This window comes from Saimiri boliviensis, chromosome 17 (genome assembly GCF_048565385.1).
Source record: "Saimiri boliviensis isolate mSaiBol1 chromosome 17, mSaiBol1.pri, whole genome shotgun sequence".
NCBI lineage: Eukaryota > Metazoa > Chordata > Mammalia > Primates > Cebidae > Saimiri > Saimiri boliviensis.
The window spans coordinates 8,682,612-8,707,614 of NC_133465.1; the positions used below are offsets into that span (position 1 = coordinate 8,682,612).

The 25,003-nt window shown below is 51.2% G+C and overlaps 1 protein-coding gene and 1 non-coding gene across 4 annotated transcripts; both read left to right on the forward strand.

Moving 5' to 3' along the window:
* Positions 1–9,248: 9,248 nt before the first annotated feature.
* Positions 9,249–23,903, forward strand: ARHGEF15 (Rho guanine nucleotide exchange factor 15). 3 transcript variants are annotated; one of them, XM_003929222.4, is made up of 16 exons: positions 9,252–9,863; positions 11,512–12,161; positions 12,447–12,779; positions 13,230–13,284; positions 14,791–14,849; positions 14,951–15,162; positions 15,260–15,420; positions 15,601–15,753; positions 15,865–15,994; positions 19,000–19,074; positions 19,183–19,275; positions 19,360–19,520; positions 19,617–19,769; positions 19,923–20,005; positions 20,117–20,221; positions 22,232–23,903. In XM_003929222.4, the coding sequence occupies exons 2-16, from the start codon at positions 11,561–11,563 to the stop codon at positions 22,381–22,383; spliced, it is 2,526 nt and encodes an 841-aa protein (XP_003929271.3). In that variant the 5' UTR covers positions 9,252–9,863; positions 11,512–11,560; the 3' UTR covers positions 22,384–23,903. The 3 variants fall into 3 exon arrangements, 2 of the variants coding, with proteins under 2 accessions (XP_003929271.3, XP_010338137.3); XM_010339835.3 differs by lacking the exon at positions 9,252–9,863 and adding an exon at positions 9,880–10,388; XR_745041.3 differs by lacking the exon at positions 22,232–23,903 and having other exon boundaries at positions 9,249–9,863; positions 19,666–19,769; positions 20,117–20,206.
* Positions 12,933–13,072, forward strand: LOC120366937 (U4 spliceosomal RNA). Its single transcript, XR_005581451.1, has one exon. It is a non-coding gene; the product is annotated as a U4 spliceosomal RNA (small nuclear RNA).
* Positions 23,904–25,003: the final 1,100 nt, after the last annotated feature.

The following is a 25,003-nucleotide window of genomic DNA, read 5'->3' on the forward strand; positions in this document are numbered from 1 at the left end:
TTACAGGCGTACACTACTGCGCCCGGCTAATTTTTGTATTTTTAGTAGAGACAGAATTTTGCCATGTGGACCAGACTGGTCTGGAACTCCTGACCTCAGGTAATCTGCCTGCCTCAGCCTCCCAAGTTGCTGGGATTACAAGCGTGAGCCACCTCGCCTGGCCTAGAGTCCTTTTATATGGGATATTGTCTCTACTTCCCCATTGTTTTTTAGCCATTTGTTTAATCAGTATGGACTCATGGATATTTATACTTTGGATTAAAATCCAATATGCTTCATATATACTTCTAATATACTTTTCTAGCTAATTTTGGTCTAGCTTTGGCCTTCGAGAGCTCTTTCTGTTGGCTCCTGTGTCTCTTTGACATACCGTCATTATTTTTTTTTTTCCACACACAAGTTTTTTTTTGTTTTTTTGTTTTTTGTTTTTGTTTTTGTTTGGTTTTTTTTTTTAGACAGAGTTTTGCTCAAGTTGCCCAGGCTGGAGTGCAATGGTGCAATCTCGGCTCATAGAAACCCTGGGTTCAAACGATTCTCCTACCTCAGGCTCTTGAGTAGCTGGGATTACAAGCACGTTCCACTACACCCGGCTAAGTTTGCATTTTTAGTAGAGACGGGGTTTCACCATATCGGCCAGGCTGGTCTGGAACTCCTGACATCAGGTGATCCACCCACCTCAGCCTCCCAAATTGCTGGGATTACAGGTGTGAGCCACCACATCCGGCCCACGCAGAAGTTTCTTTGGTTGTTGTTGTTTACAGATGTGGAGTTTCGCTCTTGTTGCCCAGGCTGGAGTGCAATGGTGCAATTTCGGCTTGCCGCAGTCTCAGACTCCTGGGTTCAAGTGATTCTCCTACCTCAGCCTCCCCAGTGAAAGTTTTTAGTTTATTAATCTTCTTGTGAAAAATCCACAATGGCCATAGATAATGTCATTGTAGCACCATTTTGTCAGCACTAACACTGGCCTTTGCAGTCCCCCTGAGTTTCTTCATTCTGGTCTTGTATTCCTTTCTTTGTTCTCTTGAGGTCATTTTCTTCTCATCCAGGCATGTCTTGCAAGTCAACGTTTGGGTTAATTTTTATATGCATAATCCAGTGAATCATAAATCATGCCAAAGCCAGTTGTCTTGGCACCAAAATGAGTTCTGAATCCAAATACAAAAATGAGGCCAGGTGCAGTGGCTTACACCTGTAATCCCAGAACTTTGGGAGGCAGAGGTGGGCAGATCACCTGAGGTCAGAAGTTTGAGACTAGCCTGGCCAACATTGTGAAAGCCTGTCTCTACTAAAAATATAAAAATTAGCTGGGTGTGGTGGCAGGCACCTGTAATCCCAGCTACTAAGGAGGTTGAGGCGGGAGAATTGCTCGAACTCAGGAAGGGGAGAGTGGAGTGAGCCAAGATCTTGCCACTGCAGTCCAGTCTGGGCAACAGAGGAAGGCCTCTTCTGGGAAAAATAAATAAATAAACAAATAAAATAAAAATTAGGCCGGGTGCGGTGGCTCAAGTCTGTAATCCCAGCACTTTGGGAGGCCGAGCCAGGTGGATCACGAGGTCAAGAGATCGAGACCATCCTGGTCAACATGGTGAAACCCCGTTTCTACTAAAAATCCAAAAAATGAGCTGGGCATGGTGGCACATGCCTGTAATCCCAGCTACTCAGGAAGCTGAGGCAGGAGAATTGCCTGAACCCAGGAGGCGGAGGTTGCGGTGAGCTGAGATCACGCCATTGCACTCCAGCCTGGGTAACAAGAGCGAAACTCCGTCTCAAAAAAAAAAAAAAAAATTAAATAAATAGCCGGATGTGGTGGCTCATGCACTTTGGGAGGCTGAGGCAAGTGGATCATGAGGTCAAGAGATTGAGACCAAGCCGGGCGCGGTGGCTCAAGCCTGTAATCCCAGCACTTTGGGAGGCCGAGGTGGGTGGATCACAAGGTCGAGAGATCGAGACCATCCTGGTCAACATGGTGAAACCCCATCTCTACTAAAAATACAAAAAGTTAGCTGGGCGTGGTGGTGCATGCCTGTAATCCCAGCTACTCAGGAGGCTGAGGCAGGAGAATTGCCTGAGCCCAGGAGGCGGAGGTTGCGGTGAGCCGAGATCGCGCCATTGCACTCCAGGCTGGGTAACAAGAGCGAAACTCCGTCTCAAAAAAAAAAAAAAAAAGAGATTGAGACCATCCTGGCCAACATGGTAACACCCCATCTCTACTAAAAAAAATGCAAAAATTAGGCCAGGTGTGGTGACTCACACCTGTAATCCCAGCACTTTGGGAGGCCAAGGCGGGTGGATCACCTGAGGTCAAGAGTTCAAGACCATCCTGGCCAACGTGGTGAAACCCCTTCTCTACTAAAAAAAAAAAAAAAGCTGGCATGTGTGGTACCAGCTACTAGGGAGGCTGAGGCAGGAGAATCACTTGAACTCTGGAGGTGGAGATTGCAGTGAGCTGAGATCATGCCACTGCACTCCAACCTGGATGACAGAGTGAGGCTCCATCTGAAAAAATAAAAAATAATACAAATAAAAATAAATAGCTAGGCGAGGTGGCTCATACCAGTAATCCCAGCACTTTGGGAGGGTGAGGGGGGCGGATCACCTGAGGTAGTGAGTTTCAGACCAGCCTGGCCAACATGGTGTAAACCCATCTCTATTAAAAATACAAAAATTAGCTGGGTGTAGTGGTGGGCACCTGTAATCCCAGCTACTCAGTAGGCTGAGGCAGGAGAATCGTTTGAACCCGGGCTGTGGAGGTTGCAGTGAGTCAAGATGTGGTGACTGCACTCCAGCCTGGGTGACAGAGTAAGTTTCCTTTCGGAAAAGAAAAAAAAAAAGAAACACAAATAAATAAAAAATGAATGAATGAATAAATAACTGATAATCAGGCCGAGTGCGGTGGTGGCTCATGCCTGTAGTCCTAGCACTTTGGGAGGCTGAGGCAGACAGATCACAAGGTCAAGAGATTAAGACCAGGCCGGGTGCGGTGGCTCAAGGCTGTAATCCCAGCACTTTGGGAGGCCGAGGCGGGTGGATCACGAGGTCAAGAGATCGAGACCATCCTGGTCAACATGGTGAAACCCTGTCTCTACCAAAAATAATACTAAAAATTAGCTCAGCTACTCAGAAGGCTGAGGCAGGAGAAATGCTTGAACCCAGGAGGCGGAGGTTGTGGTGAGCCGAGATCGAGCCATTGCACTCCAGCCTGGGTAACAAGAGCGAAACTCTGTCTCAAAAAAAAAAAAAAAAAGAGATTAAGACCATCCTGGCCAACATGGTGAAACCCCATCTTTACTAAAAGTAAAAAAGAAATCTGCATGTAGACAAGCATGTTTAAAAAAAAAAGAAAAATTAGTCGAGCATGATGGCATACACCTGAGGTCAAGATGAAGTGAAAACCCATCTCTACTAAAGATAATAAAAATTAGCCTGGCGTGGTGGTGGGCACCTGCAATTCCAGCTACTCGGGTGGTCCCACCTACTAGGGAGGCTGAGGCAGGAGAATTGCTGGAACTTGGGAAGGGAGGTTGCAGTGAGCTGAGATTGTACCACTGCCCTCCGGCCTGGGCAGCAGAGTGAGACTCTGTCTCAAAACAAACAAACAAAAAATCAACCTTATAATTAAGCCCAAGGTCATCTAGATTTTCTCCTGTGTTTTCTTCTAGATGTTTTATAGTTTTACTTTTTACATTTAGGTTTATAATCCATTTTGAGTTAATTTTTGTAAATTATGTGACGTCTGGGTTTGTTTTTTTTTTCCTTTTCTTCTTCTTCCTTCTTCTTCTTTTTTTTTTGAGACAGAGTGTAGCTCTGTTGTCCAGGCTGGAGCGCAGCAGTACAATCTTGGCTCACTTCAACCTCCGCCTCCGGATTCAAGCAATTCTCCTCTGGAGTAGCTGGGGTTACAGGTGTGTGCCACCATGCCTGGCTAATTTTTTTGTATTTTTAGTAGAAACAGGGTTTCACCATGTTGGGCAGGCTGGTTTCCAAATCCTGACCTCAAGTGATCCACCTGCCTCAGCCTCTGAAAGTGTTGAATTACAGGTATGTGCCACCGTGCCCCCCTCCTCCTCCTCCTCCTTCTCTTCCTTCTTCTTCCTCTGCCTTTGGTCCTTTGTAAAAAAATCAGTTTTCTATATTTGTGTGGCTCAATTTCTGGGCCCGCTCTTCTGTTCCCTTGATCTGCATCTAGTCTTGGACCAATATCATACTGTCTTGATTTATTGTAGGCTGTTATCATTTTTTTCTGGGTGTGAATGTCCTAAGTCAGATTTGAGAGGAGTTGTATGGAAAACATAAAAGTCCCCAGGTGTGGTACCACAGAGAGGGGAGGGAGAAAGACACCCAGGCTTGGGGGGCAGGGGGCTGCGTCTTTTTTTTTTTTTTTGAGTCGGGGTCTTGCTATGTTGCCCAGGCTGGAGTGCAGTGGCTATTCACAGGCGTGATCCCACTACTGATCAGCACGGGAGTATTGACCTGCTCCGTTTCTGGCCTGGGCCAGTTCACCCCTCCTTAGGCAACCTGGTGGTCCCCCTCTCCGGGGAGGTCACCATATTGATGCGGAACTTAGTGCGGACACCAGATCAGCATAGCGCACTACAGCCCAGAACTCCTAGACTCAAGCGATCCTCCAGCCCCAGCCTCCCGAGTAGCTGGGACTACAGGCACCCGCCACCATGCCAGGCGGGCTATGTCTTTCTTGACTCCTCTTTGGTGGCCTAGACACTGATGGGTTCATTTTGGCTGCTGACCCTGCACCCAAAGTGCTCAGCCTCCACCTAGTGGCGGTGTGGAAGAATTGTCTGTGTGTATCCTCACCTGGACCAAAACCTGTGTAAATTCCCAGAGCCACAGGGCATGGTGGCTCACGCCAGTAATCCCAGCATTTTGGAAGGCTGAGGCAGAAGAATTGCTTGAAACCGGAAGGCAGAGGTTGCAGTCAGTAGAGATCCTGTCACTGCACTCCAGCCTGGACAACAAGAGCGAAACTCCACTACAAAAAAAAAAAAAAAAAAAAAAAAAAGAGGCCGGGCGCGGTGGCTCAAGCCTGTAATCCCAGCACTTTGGGAGGCCGAGGCGGGTGGATCACGAGGTCAAGAGATCGAGACCATCCTGGTCAACATGGTGAAACCCCGTCTCTACTAAAAATACAAAAAAATTAGCTGGGCATGGTGGTGCACGCCTGTAGTCCCAGCTACTAGGGAGGCTGAGGCAGGAGAATTGCTTGAACCCAGGAGGCGGAGGTTGCGGTGAGCCGAGATCGTGCCATTGCACTCCAGCCTGGGTAACAAGAGCGAAACCCCGTCTCAAAAAAAAAAAAAAAAAAAAGTTCCCAGAGCAGACCAGCTTTTTCTTACTGCCCCTTCCTGATTTATCCCCCATCACAGGCAGACTATCTACATTAACAGCTTTCTGGGCAGAAATGAGGCCCTGGTGTTCTGTGCTCCATGGAAGATTCTACTGGACTTCCAAGTCCTGGCCCTACCGGAGGCAGTTGAACTCAACAATTCTTTTATTTGAAGCTCCCTTTATGGCCGGGCGTGGTGGCTCACATCTGTAATCCCATCACTTTGGGAGGCCAAATCGGGAGGATCATGAGGTTAGGAGTTCGAGAGCAGGCTGGCCAACATGGTGAAACCCCAACTCTACTAAAGATACTAAAAATTAGCCTGATGTGGTGGTTGGCACCTGCAATTCCAGCTACTTGGATGGCTAAGGCAGGAGAATTGCTTGAACCCGGGAGGTGGAGGTTGCAGTGAGCTGAGATTGCACCATTGCACTCTACTGGGCAATGGGGTGAGACTTTGTCGCAAAACAAAAAAAACAAAAAAAACAAAAAAAACTCCCTTTATAAAAGGGATTGTTTTGGTGTTGTAAGTGACAGAAATCCAACCCACACTAGCTTACCAAAAGGGAACTCACTGACTCATACAACTGAAAACTCCAGACACAGATATGACTTCAGGCCATCAGAATAAGGCACTCAAATCTGTCTCTCTCCACCTCTGCCATATATTGAGTTTTACTCTCAGGCCACCTCATCGATGGCCACTAGTAGCTCTAGGCCCATATTCCACCAGCTTAGCATCCTCGGTGGAAATATAACTGCCCAGTGGGCTCTTCCTGTCCTCTGTACAAATAAAGACCACGGCATTGTCAGGCGCGGTGGCTCACGCCTGTAATCCCAGCACTTTGGGAGGCTGAGGCAGGTAGATCACCTGAGGTCGGGAGTTTGAGACCAGCCTGGCCAACATGGAGAAACCCCGTCTCTACTAAAAATACAAAATTAGCCAGGTGTGGTGGCGAATGCCTGTAATCCCAGCTACCCAGGAGGCTGAGGCAGGAGAATCGCTTGAACCCAGGAGGTGGAGGTTACAGTGAGCCAAGATCACGCCGTTGCACTCCAGCCTAAGCAACAACAGTGAAACTCCGTCTCAAAAAAAAAAAGAAAAGAGACCACAGCATTGCAGTACAGAAAGAGTTTAATTGACATAAGGTCTGTCATGCCACGTGTGAAATTGAATGAGTTATTACTCAATCTCCCAGAAAATTTAGAGATTGAGGTTTTTAGTAATTTGGTGGGTTGGGGGTCAGAAAGTGGGGAGTACTAATTGGTCAGGTGGGAGATGAAATCATGGGGAGTTGAAACTCTCCTCTTTTACTGAGTCAGTTCCTGGGTGGGCCATCATGCCCAGCTAATTAAAAAAAAAAAAAAAAGATTTAGAGACAAGGATCTCACTCGGTTGCCCCAGCCTGGTCTGAAACTCCTGGGCTCAATCTACTTTCCCATCTTAGCTTCCCAAAGTGCTAGGATTAGGTATGAGTCACCGCATGGAGCCTTTTTGTTTTTTGAGACAGTCTCCCTCATCATCCAGGCTGGAGTACAATGGTGTGATCACAGCTCATTGTAGCTTGGAGGGAGGGATTGTTGTAGCCATCTTTCTTTTTTTTTGAGACAGAGTTTTGCTCTTGTTGCCCAGGCTGGGTACAGTGTCATGATCTTGGCTCACTGCAACCTCTGTCCCCAGGTTCAAGTGATTCTCCTGACTCAGCCTCCCAAGTAGCTGGGGGATTATGGGCACCTGCCACCACACCTGGCTAATTTTTTGCTTTTTTAGTAGAGACGGGGTTTCACCATATTGGCCAGATGGGTCTCAAACTTCTGACCTCAAGTGATGCGCCCGCCTGGGCCTCCCAAAGTGTTGGGATTACAGGCATGAGCCACCTCACCCGGCCTTGTATGGTGATTTTTATAGATCCGAAAAGTCATTGTTTTCATCTTTGCTTTGGGCAGTGGGCCCAAGGTAGCTGCTTTGTGAGGAAGGTTAGAATATTCTCAGTATGGCTCTAGGGAGCTTTCAGCTACTCCAAAACATGCTCTCCTGTCTTTGGTAGTGGGGGAAATTTCTTCGGAACAGATAGACAGATGAAAACCTCCAGGTGGCGGGGAGAGGAGATAAAGGCAGACCATATCGAGAGGACAAGGGCAAGGTCCAGGAGCTTGCCCAACCATCTCATTCCTCTTCTCTTCCCCACTCTTGAGACCTCACATCCCCACTTCAGGTCTGGAGCAGTTAATGCAGTGCCAAATGCCATTCATGTTTGCAGCAAATAAGCAGTACTCTTTTTTTTTTTTTGAGATGGTGTTATATACACTCTTCTTGCCCAGGCTGGAGTGCAATGTTGTGATCTTGGCTCACAGCAACCTCTGCCTCCTGGGTTCCAGCAATTCTCCTGCCTCAGCCTCCCGAGTAGCTGGGATCACGGCATGCGCCACCATGCCCGGCTAATTTTGGATTTTTAGTACAGGTGGGGTTTCTCCACGTCAGTCAGGCCGGTAGCAGTACTTTTTAATGATCTCTTTAAAGGTTATTTTTGCAAGTAGCAAAACTAATAAAGATGCTCCCATTTCAGTAAAAAGAAAATACAACAGGCTACACATACAAATCTAGGTTTCTTTCTTTCTTTCTTTCTTGAGACAGGGCCTTGCTCTGTTGCTCAGGCTGGAGTGTAGTGGTGTGATCACAGCTTACTGAAGCCTCAACCTCCCAGGCTTAATCAATTCTCCCACCTCAGCTTCTCTAGTAGCTGGGACTACAGGTGGACATCACTGTGCCTAATTTTTGTGTTTTTTGTAGAGACGGGTTTCACCATGTTGCCCATGCAGGTCTCAAACTCCTGGGGTCAAGGGATCCTTCCACTTCAGCGGGAGCCACTACACCCAGCCTCTAGCCTTCTTAATAGAGTGTGGAGATTCTTTGAAAGAAGTGCTCTCCCTGGATGCCTAAAAGGATCTAGAAGCTGGGCGTGGTCTCTCATGCCTGTAATCCCAGCACTTTGGGAGGCCTAGGTGGATGGATCACCTTAGGCCAGGAGTTCGAGACAGGCCTGGCCATTATGGCGAAACTCCATCTCTACTAAAAATACAAAAATTAGCCAGGTGTGATGGTAATCCCAGCTCCTCGGGAGGATGAGGCAGGAGAATTGCTTGAACCTGGGAGGCTGAGGTTGCAGTGAGCTGAGGTCGCACCACTGCACTCCAGCCTGAGCGACAGAGTGAGACTCGATCTCAAAAAAAAAAAAAAAAAAAAAAGGATCTAGAGGTGAAGTTGTAACCACCTACAATAGGTTAACCTTGCTTGCTGCCTAGACAGAGCCAGTTTATCAAGGCAGGGGAATTGCAATAGAGAAAAAGTAATTCGTGCAGAGGCAGCTGTCTGGGAGACCAGAGTTGGGGATCAGAGCGTTTGCTTGTTTGTTTGTTTTGTTTTTGTTTTGTTTTTTTTGAGATGGAGTTTTGCTCTTGTTGCCCAAGCTGGAGTATGCAATGGCACGATCTTGGCTCACTGCAATTTCTGCCTCCCATGTTCAAGCCATTCTTCTGCCTCAGTCTCCCAAGAAGCTGGGACTAAAGGCAAACCCTACCATGCCCAGCTAATTTTTTGTATTTTTAGTAGAAACAGGGTTTCGCCATTTTAGCCAGGCTGGTTTCGAACTCCTGACCTCAGGCGATCCACCTGCCTCGGCCTCCCAAAGTGCTAGGATTACAGGTGTGAGCCACCGCGCCTGGCCTGTCCATGGCTACTTTTTTTTTTTTTTTTTTTTTGAGATGGAGTTTCGCTCTTGTTACCCAGGCTGGAGTGCAATGGTGCGAACTTGGCTCACTGCAATCTCTGCCTCCTGGGTTCAGGCAATTATCCTGCCTCAGCCTCCTGAGTAGCTGGCATTACAGGAACATGCCACCATGCCCAGCTGATTTATTGTATTTTTAGTAGAGACCGGGTTTCACCATGTTGACCAGGATGGTCTCGATCTCTTGACCTCGTGATCCACCCGCCTCGGCCTCCCAAAGTGCTGGGATTACAGGCGTGAGCCACTGCGCCCGGCCGCCCATGGCTACTTTAAATCTTTTGTAGAGACAGGGTCACATTACATTACCTAGGCTGGTCCTCCTACCTTGCCCTCCCAAAGTGCTGGGATTATAAGGGTGAGCAACCACGCCTGGGCCCCTGCAAATGTATACCCACTGGGAGGAGACAGACCCCAAGTCCGCCCCTCTCTTCTCATTCCCTTCCCTTCCCCTCTCCTCTCCTCTCCTCAGTCCTACCTCCTGACCCTCCTCTTTTCCCTTTTCTCCTTCCTATAACACACACACACACACACACACACACACGCACACACACACACAAAACACAATGGCTGGGTGGGGCTGAGGAACTGGCTTCCTCCGCAGAGATCTCAATCTGGCCCTGAGTTCCCGCCCCAGAAACACAGGAACAGACGACACTTGGAGACTTCAGCCCCGCATTCCTTGTTCCAAGGGGCAGACAGGACAGGCTGAAAATAGCAACTGATTCCAAAAAATAAAGGTAAATTTGTGGGGACCTACTGCAGAATTAGGGAGGGAAGCCTGCGGGAGGGTCCTTCCATGTGAAATAGGGCTTGGCTCACACCCAGCTGAAGAGACAGGTGGTTGTGCAAGTTGTGGGAGAGATGGTGAGACTCACCGTGGAGGGATCTCTTAGCTGAGACATCTCTTAGCTGAGAAAGTGGCATCCAGGCACCCATGCTGCCCAGGCAAGCTCTGTGCCATCGCCGCCCTGTCTTCACCCCCACCGCATCCACCTCACCCCTGTGAGTCCCCATCCACACAGCTGTGGAGGCAGAACTTGCGCACACACTTTCCACGCCTGAATTTCAGCTTTTCCCCGGACCCCGTTAATCTCTGAGACCCTGGATACCTCCGTCTACCGGAGCCCTGGGTGATGTGCGCATGTGGAGAGTGGTGTGGTTTGTGTGTGTCGGGTGTCCGGTTGGGAGGTAGATCCGATTCCTGTTTCCTGCCCCTACTCACTCAGCCCTGGGAGGTGACTGAGAGTGGAGGGGATTCGAGGGTGAGTGCTGGGGGCCTGAGTACCTGGGTTCCTTAGTGGGGGGTAGGGAAGGAAGTAAATGCAGGTACCTGAGGGGGGTGGGGTCCCTGAGGGCCAGGGGCTGGGGAGGAGCTGGCCAGTGGTCAAGACCACTGTGTGGATCATTTTGCTAAGTGACTTTCTGCCAGAACACAGAGGCCACTGAGCTGCCAGACTCATCATCTGCAACCCCCATGTCTCCCCCACATCAGTTCTCAAGACCCAGTCTGAGGCTTGGAGGGGTCTGACTCTCCTGCTGACCCCTGATGGGAGTTTGGGGTTCCCCTGCTCCCCAGCCCTGACCCTGCAGGCTTCTTGGTATTACAGCCTCCTTCCTCGAGGGAGGAGGAGAAACCCAGGTCCCAGCGTTCTGGCCTGACTGGTCCTGCTTTCCCAGCCATCTCCCCAGGCCTCCTGCAGGACCCTGGCCTGTGCTGGACCTCTCTCTGTGACCAGACCCCAGGGCAGGCAGAGACGATTGGACACAGGACAGGAGAGACTGTGCCTTCTCATCTCTGGGGGTCAGAGGCTCCAGGAATCTTGATGGCAGGAAAAGGAGACTAAAAATAATCCGGAAAGGGAGAGTCCAGAGAGAGGAACTGGGAAATGGGGGGCGGAGGGCCGGTGGAGCAGAAAAACAGTGATGCATCCCTTGCAGCCCAGGCCCAGCAGACAGGACAGGCGCGCGCGGCGCTCAGACCCAGACAGCACAGAACACACAGCGCACAGCCACCCTGGCACTGCCATCTTGGACACTCACACCCAGCACTTCCTAACTGGCCACACGCCACACACTGGACACTCCACTGTCCCCTTGCACACCCACCTGGCAAGCACAGAACTGGCACACTCACAACATACTGTGCCACCCCCCACACAAACCACACACAAACCTTCGAAACACCCTCCACAGACACATGGTTCAGCAGGCAGACGTGGAGCGGCTGTACTAGCAAGGGAATCCCCCCTTATGGAATTTGATGGATTCTCTGGTACCCCTACACCAGCCTTCCCTCCTGACTTCCAGATCCTGCCTTCCAGTGGCCTCAGTTTACCCACCCTGCAGGGCACTAGGGCTCTTTCTCTTTCCCTCCCTCCTCCTCAGGGGATGACTCCAGCAGAGCGCCCCACTCCTTTGAAGAGCGCAGAGGAAGATGTCAGCGCAGTCCCTTCCTGCAGCGACATCCCCTACGCAGAAGCCCCCTCGGATCATACGCCCCCGCCCTCCTTCTCGTTCCAGGGCTGCCCAGTCCCCAGGGCCTCCTCACAATGGCTCCTCTCCACAAGAACTTCCCCAAACCTCCAATGATGCATCAACCCCAATGTGCACCCCCATTTTCTGGGAGCCCCCAGCCGCATCCCTCAAGCCCCCTGTTCTTTTGCCTCCCTCAGCTTCTAGGGCCAGCCTTGACTCCCAGAATTCCCCAGACTCACCTTCCAGCACCCCCACACCCAGCCCAGTGTCCCGGCGCTCTGCCTCCCCTGAACCTGCCCCCCGGTCTCCAGTCCCCCCACCCAAGCCCTCTGGGTCACTCCGCATACCCCTACTCCCCATGGCAGGGATCCCGGCCCAGAATGGCTCCTCCTCAGCCCCTGGCACTGTGCGGAGGCTGGCTGGCAGGTTTGAAGGAGGTGCTGAAGGCAAGGCTCAGGCCGCAGATGCCCTGGAGCCGGGTCTCCAAGCGGGAGCAGATGTGAATGGGGAGAGAGAGGGTCCCCTCACCGGGAGTGGGTCCCAGGAGAACAGTGCTCCAGGTGAGTATGTGGGGTTGGGTGACCTCAGTTCACCCATCTTCTTGGTTTTCGGTGCTTTAAGGCTAACAACTTTCAGGGGCTACCTTTTCAAAAATGGATTTAATGTTTGGGATATCTGGTTTCTGTATGTTGGGATTTGAAGAGAGTCAGGGTGGAAGAGATCAACAGATGCCTGGGGCTGGACCTTGATGTTGCCCTTGCTGGGCAGGTTAAAGACAGAGGCAGCCTGGGTGGGGTGGGGCCGGGCCCCAAGGGCTTTCGTCTTAGGCTACCCGTCTCCCGCAGATGCTGGCCTGGCCTGCCCTCCTGGCTGCCCCTGTGTCTGTCATGCCACCCGGCCTGGCCTGGAGCTCAGATGGGTGCCTGTGGGGGGCTATGAGGAGGTTCCCAGGGCCCCCCGCCGGGCCTCCCCGCTACGGACCTCTCGCTCCCGCCCCAACCCTCCAAGCGTCGGTCACCCAGCTGTGGTCCTCACATCCTACCGTTCCACTGCCGAGCGCAAACTCCTGCCACCTCTCAAGCCTCCCAAGCCAACTCATGTCAGGCAGGACGCCACCATTTCTGGGGACCCCCCACAGCCAGATCTTGATCTGCCTTCTGAAGATGGAATCCAAACAGGTGCAGGGCCTAGGGGAGTGGACCTATGGGGGTTGAGGGGACAGGGGAGAGGCAGGGGGGACTAAAGCCCAACAAACTACAACCCCCAACAGGCCCTGGGCTCTTTGCTTCTCTACGAGCTACAGCTCTGGTGCTGATGAAATTGCAGTTTTCAGCTTTGCGCAGTGGCGGTATCGTAGCCAATGAAGTTTACCCAAGGCGCGATTATTGCTAATTGAAAACTTTTCCCAATACCCCACCATGATGACTTGAAATATAGCTGGCTTTGGCAACTTTTGGCAGTCTCTATGGGAACTGAATAAAACAAACAAGTGAACAAAACACAAAAACAAACAAACAGAAAAAGAAAGTTGCAGTTTTATCCTAACAGTCCCTGCTGGGGCTGGAGTCAGGAGTCCTGGGCTGGGGACCCTAGAGGTTTTTTCTCTTCACTGTGGCTTCTCTCTCCAGGGGACAGTCCTGATGAAGCTCCTCGGAACACTCCTTCAGCAACTGTGGAGGGGAGGTACCAAACACCCCCACCCCTACCTACTCCCTGCCCCTCTCCCTACCATGCCTCTACCTGAGGGCAGACTAACCTTCAGCTCCAGCTAAATCCCACCTCCACGAAGGTGAGGGGACAAGAGCCAGGGCTCTAGAGATAAGCAGCCTTTGTTTTGAATCCCAGCTCTGGCCCTTATCGATTCTGTGACCTAATAGAAGGCCAGTGCAGTGGCTTCTGCTTATAATCCCAGCACTTTGGGAGGCCGAGGCAGGCTGATCACCTGAGCTCAGGAGTTCGAGACCAGCCTGGCCAACATGGTGAAACCCCATCTCTACTAAAAATACAAAATGAGCTGGACATGGTGTTGCATACCTGTAGTCCCAGCTACTTGGGAGGCTGAGGCAGGAGAATTGCCTGAACCCAGGAGGTGGAAGTTGCAGTGAGCTGAGATTGTGCCATTGCACTCCAGCCTGGGCAACAAGAGCAAAACTCTGTCTCAAAAAAAAAAAAAAAAAAAAAAAACAAAGTCTTTAACCTTCCTGGGTCTCAGTGTTCTCATCTGTGAAATGGGGCTAAGCATAGGAACCACTGCATAGAATCATGGGGGTGTGATATTGTGAAGAGCCGGGCCCAGAGTAAGTGCACCATCTTAACTCCCTTCCCTCACCTTGAGCTTCTATGGCAATTATTGTCTGAAAATCTATTTGGCAATCATGACCATCTCTTCTAAGCTATCCAGGCTTGTTCATTATTTTAGATTCACCATTGCTATCAGAAGTTATCTGCGTCCATTCATTTATTCAACAAACATTTGCTAGCGTGGTTTTTAGCTTGGGCAAATGAGGGTGTGGTGATGCCAAGGACCAAAGTGGGGCAGATGGGGGCTGCAGGTGCTGGTGGGAGGTGTGAGAGTTTGTAGTGCATCATGTTGAGCTTCCTTGACATACAAATAGAACATTCCAGATAATGGTTGCGATGTGAGGGTTGAGGAGGAGACTCAGAAGTCTCTTGTCCACAGTAGCTGAGATAAGAATAGGGCCCACTTATCTCAGGGGGGGTCTCTCTAAATGGTACATAAAAAGATCTGGAGGCCGGGCGCGGTGGCTCATGCCTGTAATCCAAGCACTTTGGAGGCCAATGTGGGTGGATCACCTGAGGTCGGGAGTTCAGCCTGCCCAACATGGTGAAACCCCATCTTTATTAAAAAAAAAAAAAAAAAAAAAAAAAAAGGTCTGGAGTTTGGGCTGGGCAAAGTAGCTCATGCCTGCAATCCCAACACTTTGGAAGGCCAGGGTGGCAGGATTGCTTGAGGCCAGGAGTTTAAGACCAGCCTGGGCAACACAGTGAGACCTTGTCTTCCCGCCCCAAGAAAAACCCCAAAAAACCTGAAGTTTGATATGGGGAGTCGTCAGGGTCCCTACGTCCAACCTGCATGTGGGCTGCCCTGTTCAGCATGGGGACAACAGGCATCCTTGCGGTGGCAGCAGTGATGGCCCTGGGGACTCCCTTCCCTTTCTTTCTTCACAGGGAAGAGGAGGGGCTAGAGGTGCTGAAGGAGCAGAATTGGGAGCTTCCCCTGCAGGATGGTGAGGGCCTGTGAACCTGAGGGTCCCTGCTGTGACCATGACGCAGTGGGGAAGGGTTTGGGGGCACTGGGCTTCCCTGAAGTGCTACGTCTGCCCTCCAGAACCTCTGTACCAGACCTACCGAGCAGCCGTGCTGTCAGAGGAGCTGTGGGGCGTCGGTGAGGATGGGAGTCCTTCTCCAGCAAATGCTGGAGATGCACCCACCTTCCCACGACCCCCTGGACCTCGTAACACCTTGTGGCAGGAGCTTCCGGCTGTGCAAGCCAGCGGCCTTCTGGATACCCTCAGCCCCCAGGAGAGGCGCATGCAGGAGGTAGGAGCTGGACATGGGAGCTGGGAGGAGGGTGCTGGGGTTGGGCTGCATGAGTCAGGCATAGGGGACTGCCACGACCGCGCGCTCTTCTTTCTAGAGTCTTTTCGAGGTGGTGACATCGGAGGCTTCCTACCTGCGCTCCCTGCGGCTGCTGACCGACACTTTCGTGCTAAGCCAGGCACTCCGGGACACGCTCACCCCGCGTGATCACCACACACTCTTCTCCAACGTGCAGCGAGTCCAGGGAGTGAGCGAGCGGTCAGTGGCTTCCCATCCTTCCTGGGAACCTGGCCTTAGGCTGCTGGGCACGCCCTTTTCTCTCTCCCCGGCCCAGGTCCTTACTTCTGCGGGTTCAGTTAGTTCCCAGCTCTTCTCTGAAGAACGCAGGAGACCCGGCTCTCTGCCCCGCCCCATTGCTCGCTTCCCCAATTCCTTCAGGTTTCTAGCGACGTTACTGTCCCGTGTGCGCTCTTCCCCGCACATCAGCGACCTGTGTGATGTGGTGCATGACCACGCCGTGGGGCCTTTCTCGGTGTATGTGGATTACGTGCGGAACCAGCAGTATCAGGAGGAGACCTACAGCCGCCTCATGTGAGTGTCCCGGGGATGGGGAGGAAGCTGGGGAGAGGGGTGGGCAAAGGCCCACAGCAGGCTGGGGCACCAGGGTCTCCAGGCAGCCGCTAGCCACGCCTGCTTCTGCAGGGACACCAACGTGCGCTTCTCCGCGGAGCTGCGCCGGCTGCAGAGCCTCCCGAAGTGTGAGCGGCTCCCGCTGCCGTCCTTTCTGCTGCTGCCCTTCCAGCGCATCACCAGGCTCCGCATGCTGCTGCAGGTACCTGTCCTGGCTGCGGCTGTACCTGCCCCACCAACCCCACTGGAGAACTCTCCCGAGGGCCTCTTGCCCAACTATCACCAGGCCCGACTCCACCTTAAGCATAAAGGCAGGGAGCGTTGGCTCACACCTGTAATCCCAGCACTTTGGGAGGCCAAGGCGGGCGGATCACGAGGTCAGGAGATCAAGACCATCCTGGCCAACATGGTAAAACCCCGTCTTTACTCAAAATACAAAAATTAGCTGGACCTGGTGGCGGTCGCCTGTAGTCCCAGCTACTTGGGAGGCTGAGGCAGGAGAGTTGTTTGAACCCAGGAGGCGGAGGTTGCAGTGAGCCGAGATTGTGCCACTGCACTCCAGCCTGGCGACAGAGAGAGACTCCGTCTCAGACAAAGAAACAAACAAAACAAAACAAAAAAAAAAACCGTAAAATTCCCCAGATCATAACTCTGAATCTGGGTCTCCCAGCCTAGGACCCACCAAATCCTACCTTAGCGGCTGTGTGGGCTCTTCCCCCCACCTGGACTGCCTCCAGGTCCAGATACAGGGAAAGGGCCTCTGGCTGGAGACATGAGTTCCACACTTAGCTCTGCCACCCATTCACTGAGTGACCTTGGGCAAGTTCCTTCTGCTCTCTGGGTCTCAGAGGGAGTGTGTGAGTGGTTTTTGAGGTTATCTCTGGCTGTATTTTTCTACCCACATGCCTTCCCAGCTGGGGTGATACCACCCCCAAGGGGGCAAAAATTGGTTCTTTGGATGTGAAAATAATGTTATTTCAGCAGTGGTACTCCCTTAAGCTTTAGTGCATAAACAGAGTTACAGTAGATCTGTAGAATTAAACTTTCATGGTTCATGGTAAAGGGGATATTTAGGGATAATTATCTTAAAAAGGCTCCTTAGTGGGGTGATAATGGGGGAAAAAAAGGTTGAGACACTCTTTTCTTCCTTTTTTTTTTTAAAGATGGGGTTTCACCATATTGAGCAGGCTGGTCTCGAACTCCTGACCTCAGGTGATCCACCCACTTCAGTCTCCTAAAGTGCTGGGATTACCGGCGTGAGCCACCACGCCCAGCAACACTCTTTTCTTTCTTTCTTTTTCTTTTCTTTTCTTTTTTTCTTTTTTCTTTTTTTTTGCTGGAGTGCAATGGCGAGATCTCGGCCACCACACCCGGCTAATTTTTGTATGTTTAGTAGAGATGAGGTTTCACCATGTTGGTCAGGCTGGTCTTGAACTCCTGACCTCAGGTGATCCATCTGCCTCCGCCTCCCAAAGTGCTGGGATTACAGGCGTGAGCCACTGTGCTCAGCCTGAGACACTCTCTTCTATTGCAAAGTAGAGACTCCTTTCTAACCAGGTTACCCAATATGGGGGTCTTTAGAGCAGTGGCACAATCATGGCTCACTGCAGCCTCAAATTCCCGTGCTCAAGGGATCCTCATACCTCAGCCTCAAAAGTTGCTGGGACTACAATGCCACCATGCCCAGCTATTTATTAATTTTTATTTTTATAGAGACAGGGTCTTACTCTGTTGGCCAGGCTCGTCTTGAACTTCCAGCCTCAAGTGATTCTCCTATCTCAGATTCTGAAAGCTCTGGGATTACAGGCATGAGCCACTGAGCCCAGCGTATGGGGGGATTTTTATGTGAAAAATTCCCAACCAGATTATCAGTGTCTTTATGCTCTTATTCAGCTTTATCTATTTCCAGTGTAGACAACACAATAATAATAATGATACTAATCATAATAGCTCAACAGCTATTGAGCTTTCTAGGAATGGTTTTAAGTGCCATACATCTGTGTAAACTTACCCACAACTGTGTGAGGGTAGGAACTATTATTTGTCCTACTTTAGAGATGAGAAAGCTAAGGCACAGGTTACATAACTTGCCACAGGTGATATGGAATTAATTGATGGAGCTGGGCTCAGTGGCTCACATCTGTAATCCCAGCACTTTGGGAGGCCAAGGCGGGCGGATCATGAGGTCAGGAGATTGAGACCATCCTGGCTAACATAATGAAACCCTGTCCCTACTAAAAATACAAAAATTAGCTAGGCGTTGTGGTGCATGCCTGTAGTCCCAGCTACCTGGGAGGCTGAGGTGGGAGGATCACTTGAGCCCAGGAGTTCTGGACTGTAGTGTGCTATGCCAGTCGGGTGTCCTCACTAAGTTTGGCATCCATATGGTGACCTCCTGGGAGTGAAGGACCACCAGGTTGCCTAAAGAAGTGGCCCAGTCCATAAGCAGAACAGGTCAAAACTGCCTTACTAATCAGTAGTGGGATCGTGCCTGTGAATAGCCACTACACTCCAGCCTGGGCAACATAGTGAGACCCCGTCTCTTAAAAAATAATTTAAAAAATTAAATAGGCTGGGCGCGGTGGATCAAGCCTGTAATCCCAGCACTTTGGGAGGCCGAGCCAGGTGGATCACGAGGTCAAGAGATCGAGACCATCCTGGTCAACATGGTGAAACCCCGTCTCTACTAAAAATACAAAAAAATTAGCTGGGCATGGTGGCACGTGCCTGTAATCCCAGCTACTCAGGAGACTGAGGCAGGAGAATTGCCTGAACCCAGGAGGTGGAGGTTGCGGTGAGCCGAGATTGCGCCATTGCACTCCAGCCTGGGTAACAAGAGCGAAACTCCATCTCAAAAAGAAAAATAAATAAAAATAAATAAAAATAAAATAAGAGCAACCTTCTTTTCAACATTTAGTATGTGCCAAGAACTATGCTAAGCACTTTACATATATTACCTTCCTGAATCCTCAAAACAATGCTATTGATATATACCTAGCAGGTGGGTATTAGCCCCATTTTACAGATCAGGAAGCTGAGGCTCAGAGCGGTAACAGGACTTGCTCAGGGTTCTGCAGATGGTGAGTGACGAGGTCTGTCAGCCTTGCTGAAGCTAGCCAAAGCAGGAAGGGTCCTCTGAGCTGTGGCCCCTCTGAATCCCAGGGCCACAGATCAGGGGACCCAGTCACCTCTCCTCTTTGTCCCCAGAATATCCTGCGCCAGACAGAAGAGGGGTCCAGCCGCCAGGAGAATGCCCAGAAGGCCCTGGGTGCTGTCAGCAAGGTGGGCAGGAGGGAAGCTGAAGCTGGGGGAGTTGACAAGGTGGGAGAGAGAAATGGCAGGGAGTGGGGGCTGATGGCTGGGATGGGTGATGAGGCTCCCCTTACCCAGATCATCGAGCGTTGCAGCGCTGAGGTGGGGCGCATGAAGCAGACTGAAGAGCTGATCCGGCTCACCCAAAGGCTGCGCTTCCACAAAGTCAAGGTACATCCATGCCCAGGCTCCCCGTCTTGTCCTGTGCCACAGTGCTGCGAAGCTAGAACCTGCTCTGCTTCTGCTTCCTTGCAGGCCCTGCCCCTGGTCTCCTGGTCACGGCGCCTGGAGTTCCAGGGAGAGCTGACAGAGTTAGGGTGCCGGAGGGGGGGCGTGCTCTTTGCCTCACGCCCCCGCTTCACCCCTCTTTGCCTGCTGCTCTTTAGTGACCTGCTGCTCATCACTCAGCCTAAGAGGTGAGTCCTAGGGTAGGAAGGACCCCAGGCTGGAGTGGGCAGGAAGGGTCCAGTGGGACCCCTGCTGTCCTTCTGAACGACATAATCCCTGGGCAGTGGGCAGCGGCTACAGGTTCTGGACTATGCCCATCGCTCCCTGGTCCAGGCCCAGCAGGTTCCGGATCCATCTGGACCCCCTACCTTCCGCCTCTCCCTTCTCAGCAACCATCAGGGCCGCCCCACCCACCGGCTACTCCAAGCTTCTTCCCTGTGAGTTGTGTTTCCTTCAGAAAACACCCTTGGAACCCTTATCTGACCTCTCAGACCTCCCCCAACTTCCCCAGTCTCTCTGTTTTGTGGCTCCTGCCTCAACCCCAGAGGATCTCCTGGGCCAACTGCAACATTTTCCAATATCCCCACCAGATCAGACATGCAGCGCTGGCTAGGAGCCTTCCCAACCCCAGGCCCCCTTCCCTGCTCCCCAGACACCATCTATGAGGACTGTGGTGAGTAGCCCCCTAGAAGGGAGGAGGGAAGAAAAAGTGAGTCTTAGGGGAACATGGGGAGAAGCTAAACAGAACCTGTATCCCACCTTAATGTCACCCACCCTCAACCAGACTGTTCCCAGGAACTGTGTTCAGAGCCATCTGCACCTGCCAAGACTGAAGCACAGAATCTGGAGTCCAGGGCTGCCCCCAAGCACCTGCACAAGACCCCTGAAGGTGAGAGAGTCTTTCATTTATTTTTAAAAATGTATTTATTTGAGACAGAGTCTAATTCTGTTGGCCAGGCTAGAGTATATTGGTGTGATCTCAGCGCACTGCAACCTCCACCTCCTGGGTTCAAGCAATTCTTCTGCCTCAACCTCCCAAGTAGTTGGGATTACAGGTGGCTACCACCACACCTGGCTAATTTTTGTATTTTTCATAGAGATGGGGTTTCACCATGTTGGTCAGGCTGGTCTTGAACTCCTGACCTCAGATGATCTGTCCACCTCCCAAAGTGCTGGGATTACAGGCGCCAGCCATCCGCACCTGGCCTTATTTCTATTTTTTTAATTTCTTTTTTTCTTTTTCTTTTTCTTTTTCTTTTTTTAGAGATGGGGTTTCTCCATGTTGGCCAGGCTGGTCTCGAACTCCTGACCTCAGGTGATCCGCCCACCTCAGCCTCCCAAAATGCTGGGATTATAAGTGTGAGCCAGCGTGCCCAGCTCTATTTTTTTTTTTTTAAGAGAGGTGGTTGGGGGGTTCTCACTATGTTGCTCAGGCTAGTCTTGAACTCCTGACCTCAGATGATCTGTTTGCCTTGGCCTCCCAAAGTGCTGGGATTACAGGCATGAGCCACCCACGCCTGGCCTTCTTTCTTTCTTTTTTAAATGTTCTTTCTTTCTTTCTTTCTTTTTTTAATGGAGGTGGGGGTCTCAATATGTTGCTCAGGCTGGTCTTGAACTCCTGGGCTCAAGTGATCCTCTTGCTTCAGCCTCCCAAAGTTCTGGGATTACAGGCATGAGCCACTGTGCCTGACTGTGTTTCATTTATTCATTCAATAAATATTTATTAAGCACCTACAGAGTGCCACTTGCCTTTCTACGAACTGTGAATCAAACACACCACACTTCCTTCCCTGCTGGAGCTACGTTCTAGCAGAGGAGGCAGAGGATAAAGAATGAGCCAAATAGATAAGTAAATTATAAAGTACATATAAAGTACTCATTACATATAAAGTAATGAGTGCTATGGATAAAAAAAAAAAAACGAGCAGAGCAAAGAAGATCAGGAGTTCCAGGGTTGGGCAGAGTGAAATTTTCTTTTTTCTTTTCTTTTCCCTCCCTCCCTCCCTTCCTTCCTTCTTTCTTTCTTCTTCTTCTTCTTCTTTTTTTTTTTTTTTAATGGAGTCTTGCTCTGTTGCCCAGGCTGGAATGCAATGGTACGATCTTGGCTCACTGCAACTCTCGCCTCTTGGGTTCAAGCAATTCACCTGCCTCAATTTCCCAAGTAGCTGGGATTACAGGCGGCTGCCACTATGACCAGCTTATTTCTTGTAGTTTAGTAGAGATGGGGTTTTACCATGTTAGCCAGCATGGTCTCAATCTCTGTCCTCATGATCCGTCTGCCTCGGTCTCCCAAAGTGTTGGGATTACAAATGAGGTCACAGAGGTGGCAGGGACAGGATCATGGCGAAACCCTGTCTCTACTAACCCTGTCTCCATGTGAGCCACCGCGTCCAACCTACGAGTGAAATTTTCCATGGGGAGGCCGAGATGGGCCTCACTGAGAAGGCAACATGGAGCTTGATGGAGCTAATTTAGACCCACAGTGTCTGGGGGAAGAGTGACCCAGCTGGAGGCACAGCCAGTGCAAAGGCCCTGAGGCTGATGTGTGGTTGAGCAACTGTCAAGGGGTCAGAGTGGCCTGAGGAGAGACAAAGTGGGAGAAGGAAATGAGGTCATAGAGGTGGCAGGGATGGGATCATGCAAGACCTGACAGTTTCCTGCAAGGACTCCACCTCTTACTCCGAGTGATACAGGCAGCCACTACTGAGAAGCAGCCCAGACCCTCCCCAAGCTGCTGTCACCTCCACTTCCGATGCCGTTTCTACAGATGCTCCAGGCTTGTCCATGAATTCTCACACCTACAATGACCCCGAAGGCCTGAGACCCCACGAGGCCCCCTTTCCCTCCTCACCTGCTCCTTGCTTCCACCTCACTGGAGCCCCTGTCTCTCTTCCCCCAGGTTGGCTGAAGGGGCTTCCTGGGGCCTTCCCTGCCCAGCTGGTGTGTGAAGTCACAGGAGAACACGAAAGGAGGAGGCACCTGCGCCAGCACCAGAGGCTTCTCGAGGCTGTTGGGCCTTCTTCAGGCACCCCCAGTGCTCCCCCACCCTAATGCCGGCTGAGGAGGGGGCACAGGTTAGGAGACACCTACCAGTGTGGCAAGGAGAGGACAAAGCCCGTTCGTCCATTGGATTCACTGTCAGTGGAGATACTACCTCTTGTGGCAACCAATAGAGATCGAGCTTCAGGACAGGGCAGCCAATGACAACGGCCGCCGGAGTCCACAGCAATAGGATGAATGAGGATGCCTTGATTGTGTGGCCAATGGAGACACAGGGTTAGTGCAGAGCAGCCAATGGGTACTGAGCTGGCTGAGCCTACGGCCAGTGAGTATTCCTGCTATGCTCAGGACCAAGGCAGGCAAATCTAGGTCATGGCAGTTAAAAAAGGGCCTCATTGGAGATAAAGCCCTAGGATAAAATTGAGAACAGGAATGAGCAGGAACCCAACCAGTCAAAGAAAATAGTGATCTGGGCTCAAGAGACCAGTAGTCACCCTGCTTGGTTCTGCAGCAATGACTGGTCCTGTCTTTTGAGTCTGGGAAATACTAGTTTCCATTCCTGGGTGCTTCCTGTGCCCTCTCAAGCCAGTTCTTCTCTTCCAGAAGAATTCAGAGTGTGTGTCTCAGAACATCCGTGTGTGTGCATGTGTAGAGATGTGTGCATATGCGACAGGGAAGGCATTCTGCTGAACATGGTGTGTGTGTGGTGATTGTACCCCTCTCCCTCCTGCAAATGACTGAGAGCTCTGTTTCTTTCTTTATCTCCCATTTTTCCTTTTCCTCGCTCCAAGAAAGAGTCTAATTCTGAGCTTCAGAAGAGACTGTGCTGGGTGTGGCTTGGCACCCAGGCAAGGAGAGCCGTGAGCTTTGGGTCTCTTGGAGACCAGGGTTCTGTGGCAGTTGCAGGGTAATCTTATGGAGCAGTCAACAGCCTGGCAGAGGAGCCCAAGGAACTGAAGATGGCTAGTAGCTGGGGCCTGAGGACCTTGAAGTCTGCAGGCCCTTCTCCTTGCCCCAAACACTGGCCTCTGTAATTCCTGCCTGTAGATCCCCCAACTTGAACTATAATCCATCAGCCAGCCTCAGCCTTGAGCTTCAGAACCACAATAAATCCCGCATCTAGGTGAAGAAACGGGAGCTGTGGATCACAGGCCAGCCAGTGAACCCCCTGGTCTTTCTTGCCTTTGTCCTGATCCTCTCACAGAAACACTGGGCCAAACAGTGGGGAGAGATGGGAGAGCAGTGTGGCTTTCCAACCCCATCCAGAGAATCTGCTTCCGGATGAGCAAATGCCTTGCATGATTCCAGAGGAGGTGAGGGACAGAGACAGCAAGGCAGACAGTGGCTGGCAGGGGGACCCAGGCCCGGGACAAGGCCTCCCCTTCAGCTCAGGCACAGCAACTTGCCCAGGACAGACAATGTCACATTGACCGCGGGAGGCGCAGGGACTCTGGGAGACTCAGAGGGAGAAGAGCACTGGCATTCAGCGTACCCGTGACGTTGGCGACTCCCCTAGCATGGTGCCTGACATGTGGGAATCCCTCAATAAATCGTGGTGCATTTGTACTGAGGCTCTCCGGAGAAGTGTGTGCTTCTAGGAGCAGTGGAATCCAAGTGTGGTTTCACAAGGAGGATGGGGCTGGTGGGAAAGGAGTCCAGAGCAGGGGTCAATTCTGTTGGGAACTGGGGCTTGAAGGTCATGTGCAAGACCTGAGTGTGTCAGCCCACTCACGTTTCCTGAGGGACCTCAGGTGCTGCTGCTGGTGATGGCAATGGTGGTGGGTTTGCAGCAGCTGTGGTTGGGGGCAGCTGCAGGCTGGGCAATGCCTGGGGCTTTGGTAGGGGATGAAGATGCAGTCAGGGCCAGCACGGAGGCTTACGCCTGTAATTCCAGCACTTTGGGAGGCTGAGGCGGGCGGATCACTTGAGCTCAGGATTTTGAGACCAGCCTGGGCAGCATAACAAAATTCTGTGTCTACAAAAAATACAAAAATTACCCAGGCATAGTGGCACACACCTATAATCCCAGCTACTTAGGAGGCTGAGGCGAGAGGATAGCTTAAACCCAGAAAGTCGGGGCTGCAATGAGCCATGTTCGCACCTCTGCACTCCAGCCTGGGTGACAAAACAAGACTCTATCTCAAAAAAAAAAAAAAAAAGGGCAGCAATAAAGACCATTTACTGACCAGCCAAGCATCTCTGTGTTTAAGTCAGTTATACATATTTATTGAGTGGCTTCTATGTGCCAGGTATTGTTCTAGGATCTGGGGATACAGATATGAAAAAGACAAGGTCCTTGCCCTGGAAAGCCTACATACTGGGGGTGAGAGGTGACAGGGACAATTACCAAGTCAACAAATTAATAAGGCAAGGTGGCTCATGTCTGTCAACCCAGCACTTTTGGAGGCTGAGGCAGGCAGATCTCTTGAGGGCGGGAGTTCAAGACCAACCTGGCCAACATGGTGAAATCCTGTTTCTACTAAAAATACAAAAATTAGCTGGGCGTGGTGGTGCACACCTGTAAGGCCCAGCTACTTGGGAGGCTGAGGCATGAGAATCACTTGAACCTGGGAGGAGGAAGTTGCAGGAGTTTACAGTGAGCTGAGATTGTGCCATTGCACTCCAGCCTGTACGACGGTCTCAAAAAAACAAAACAAAACAACCCCCCCCC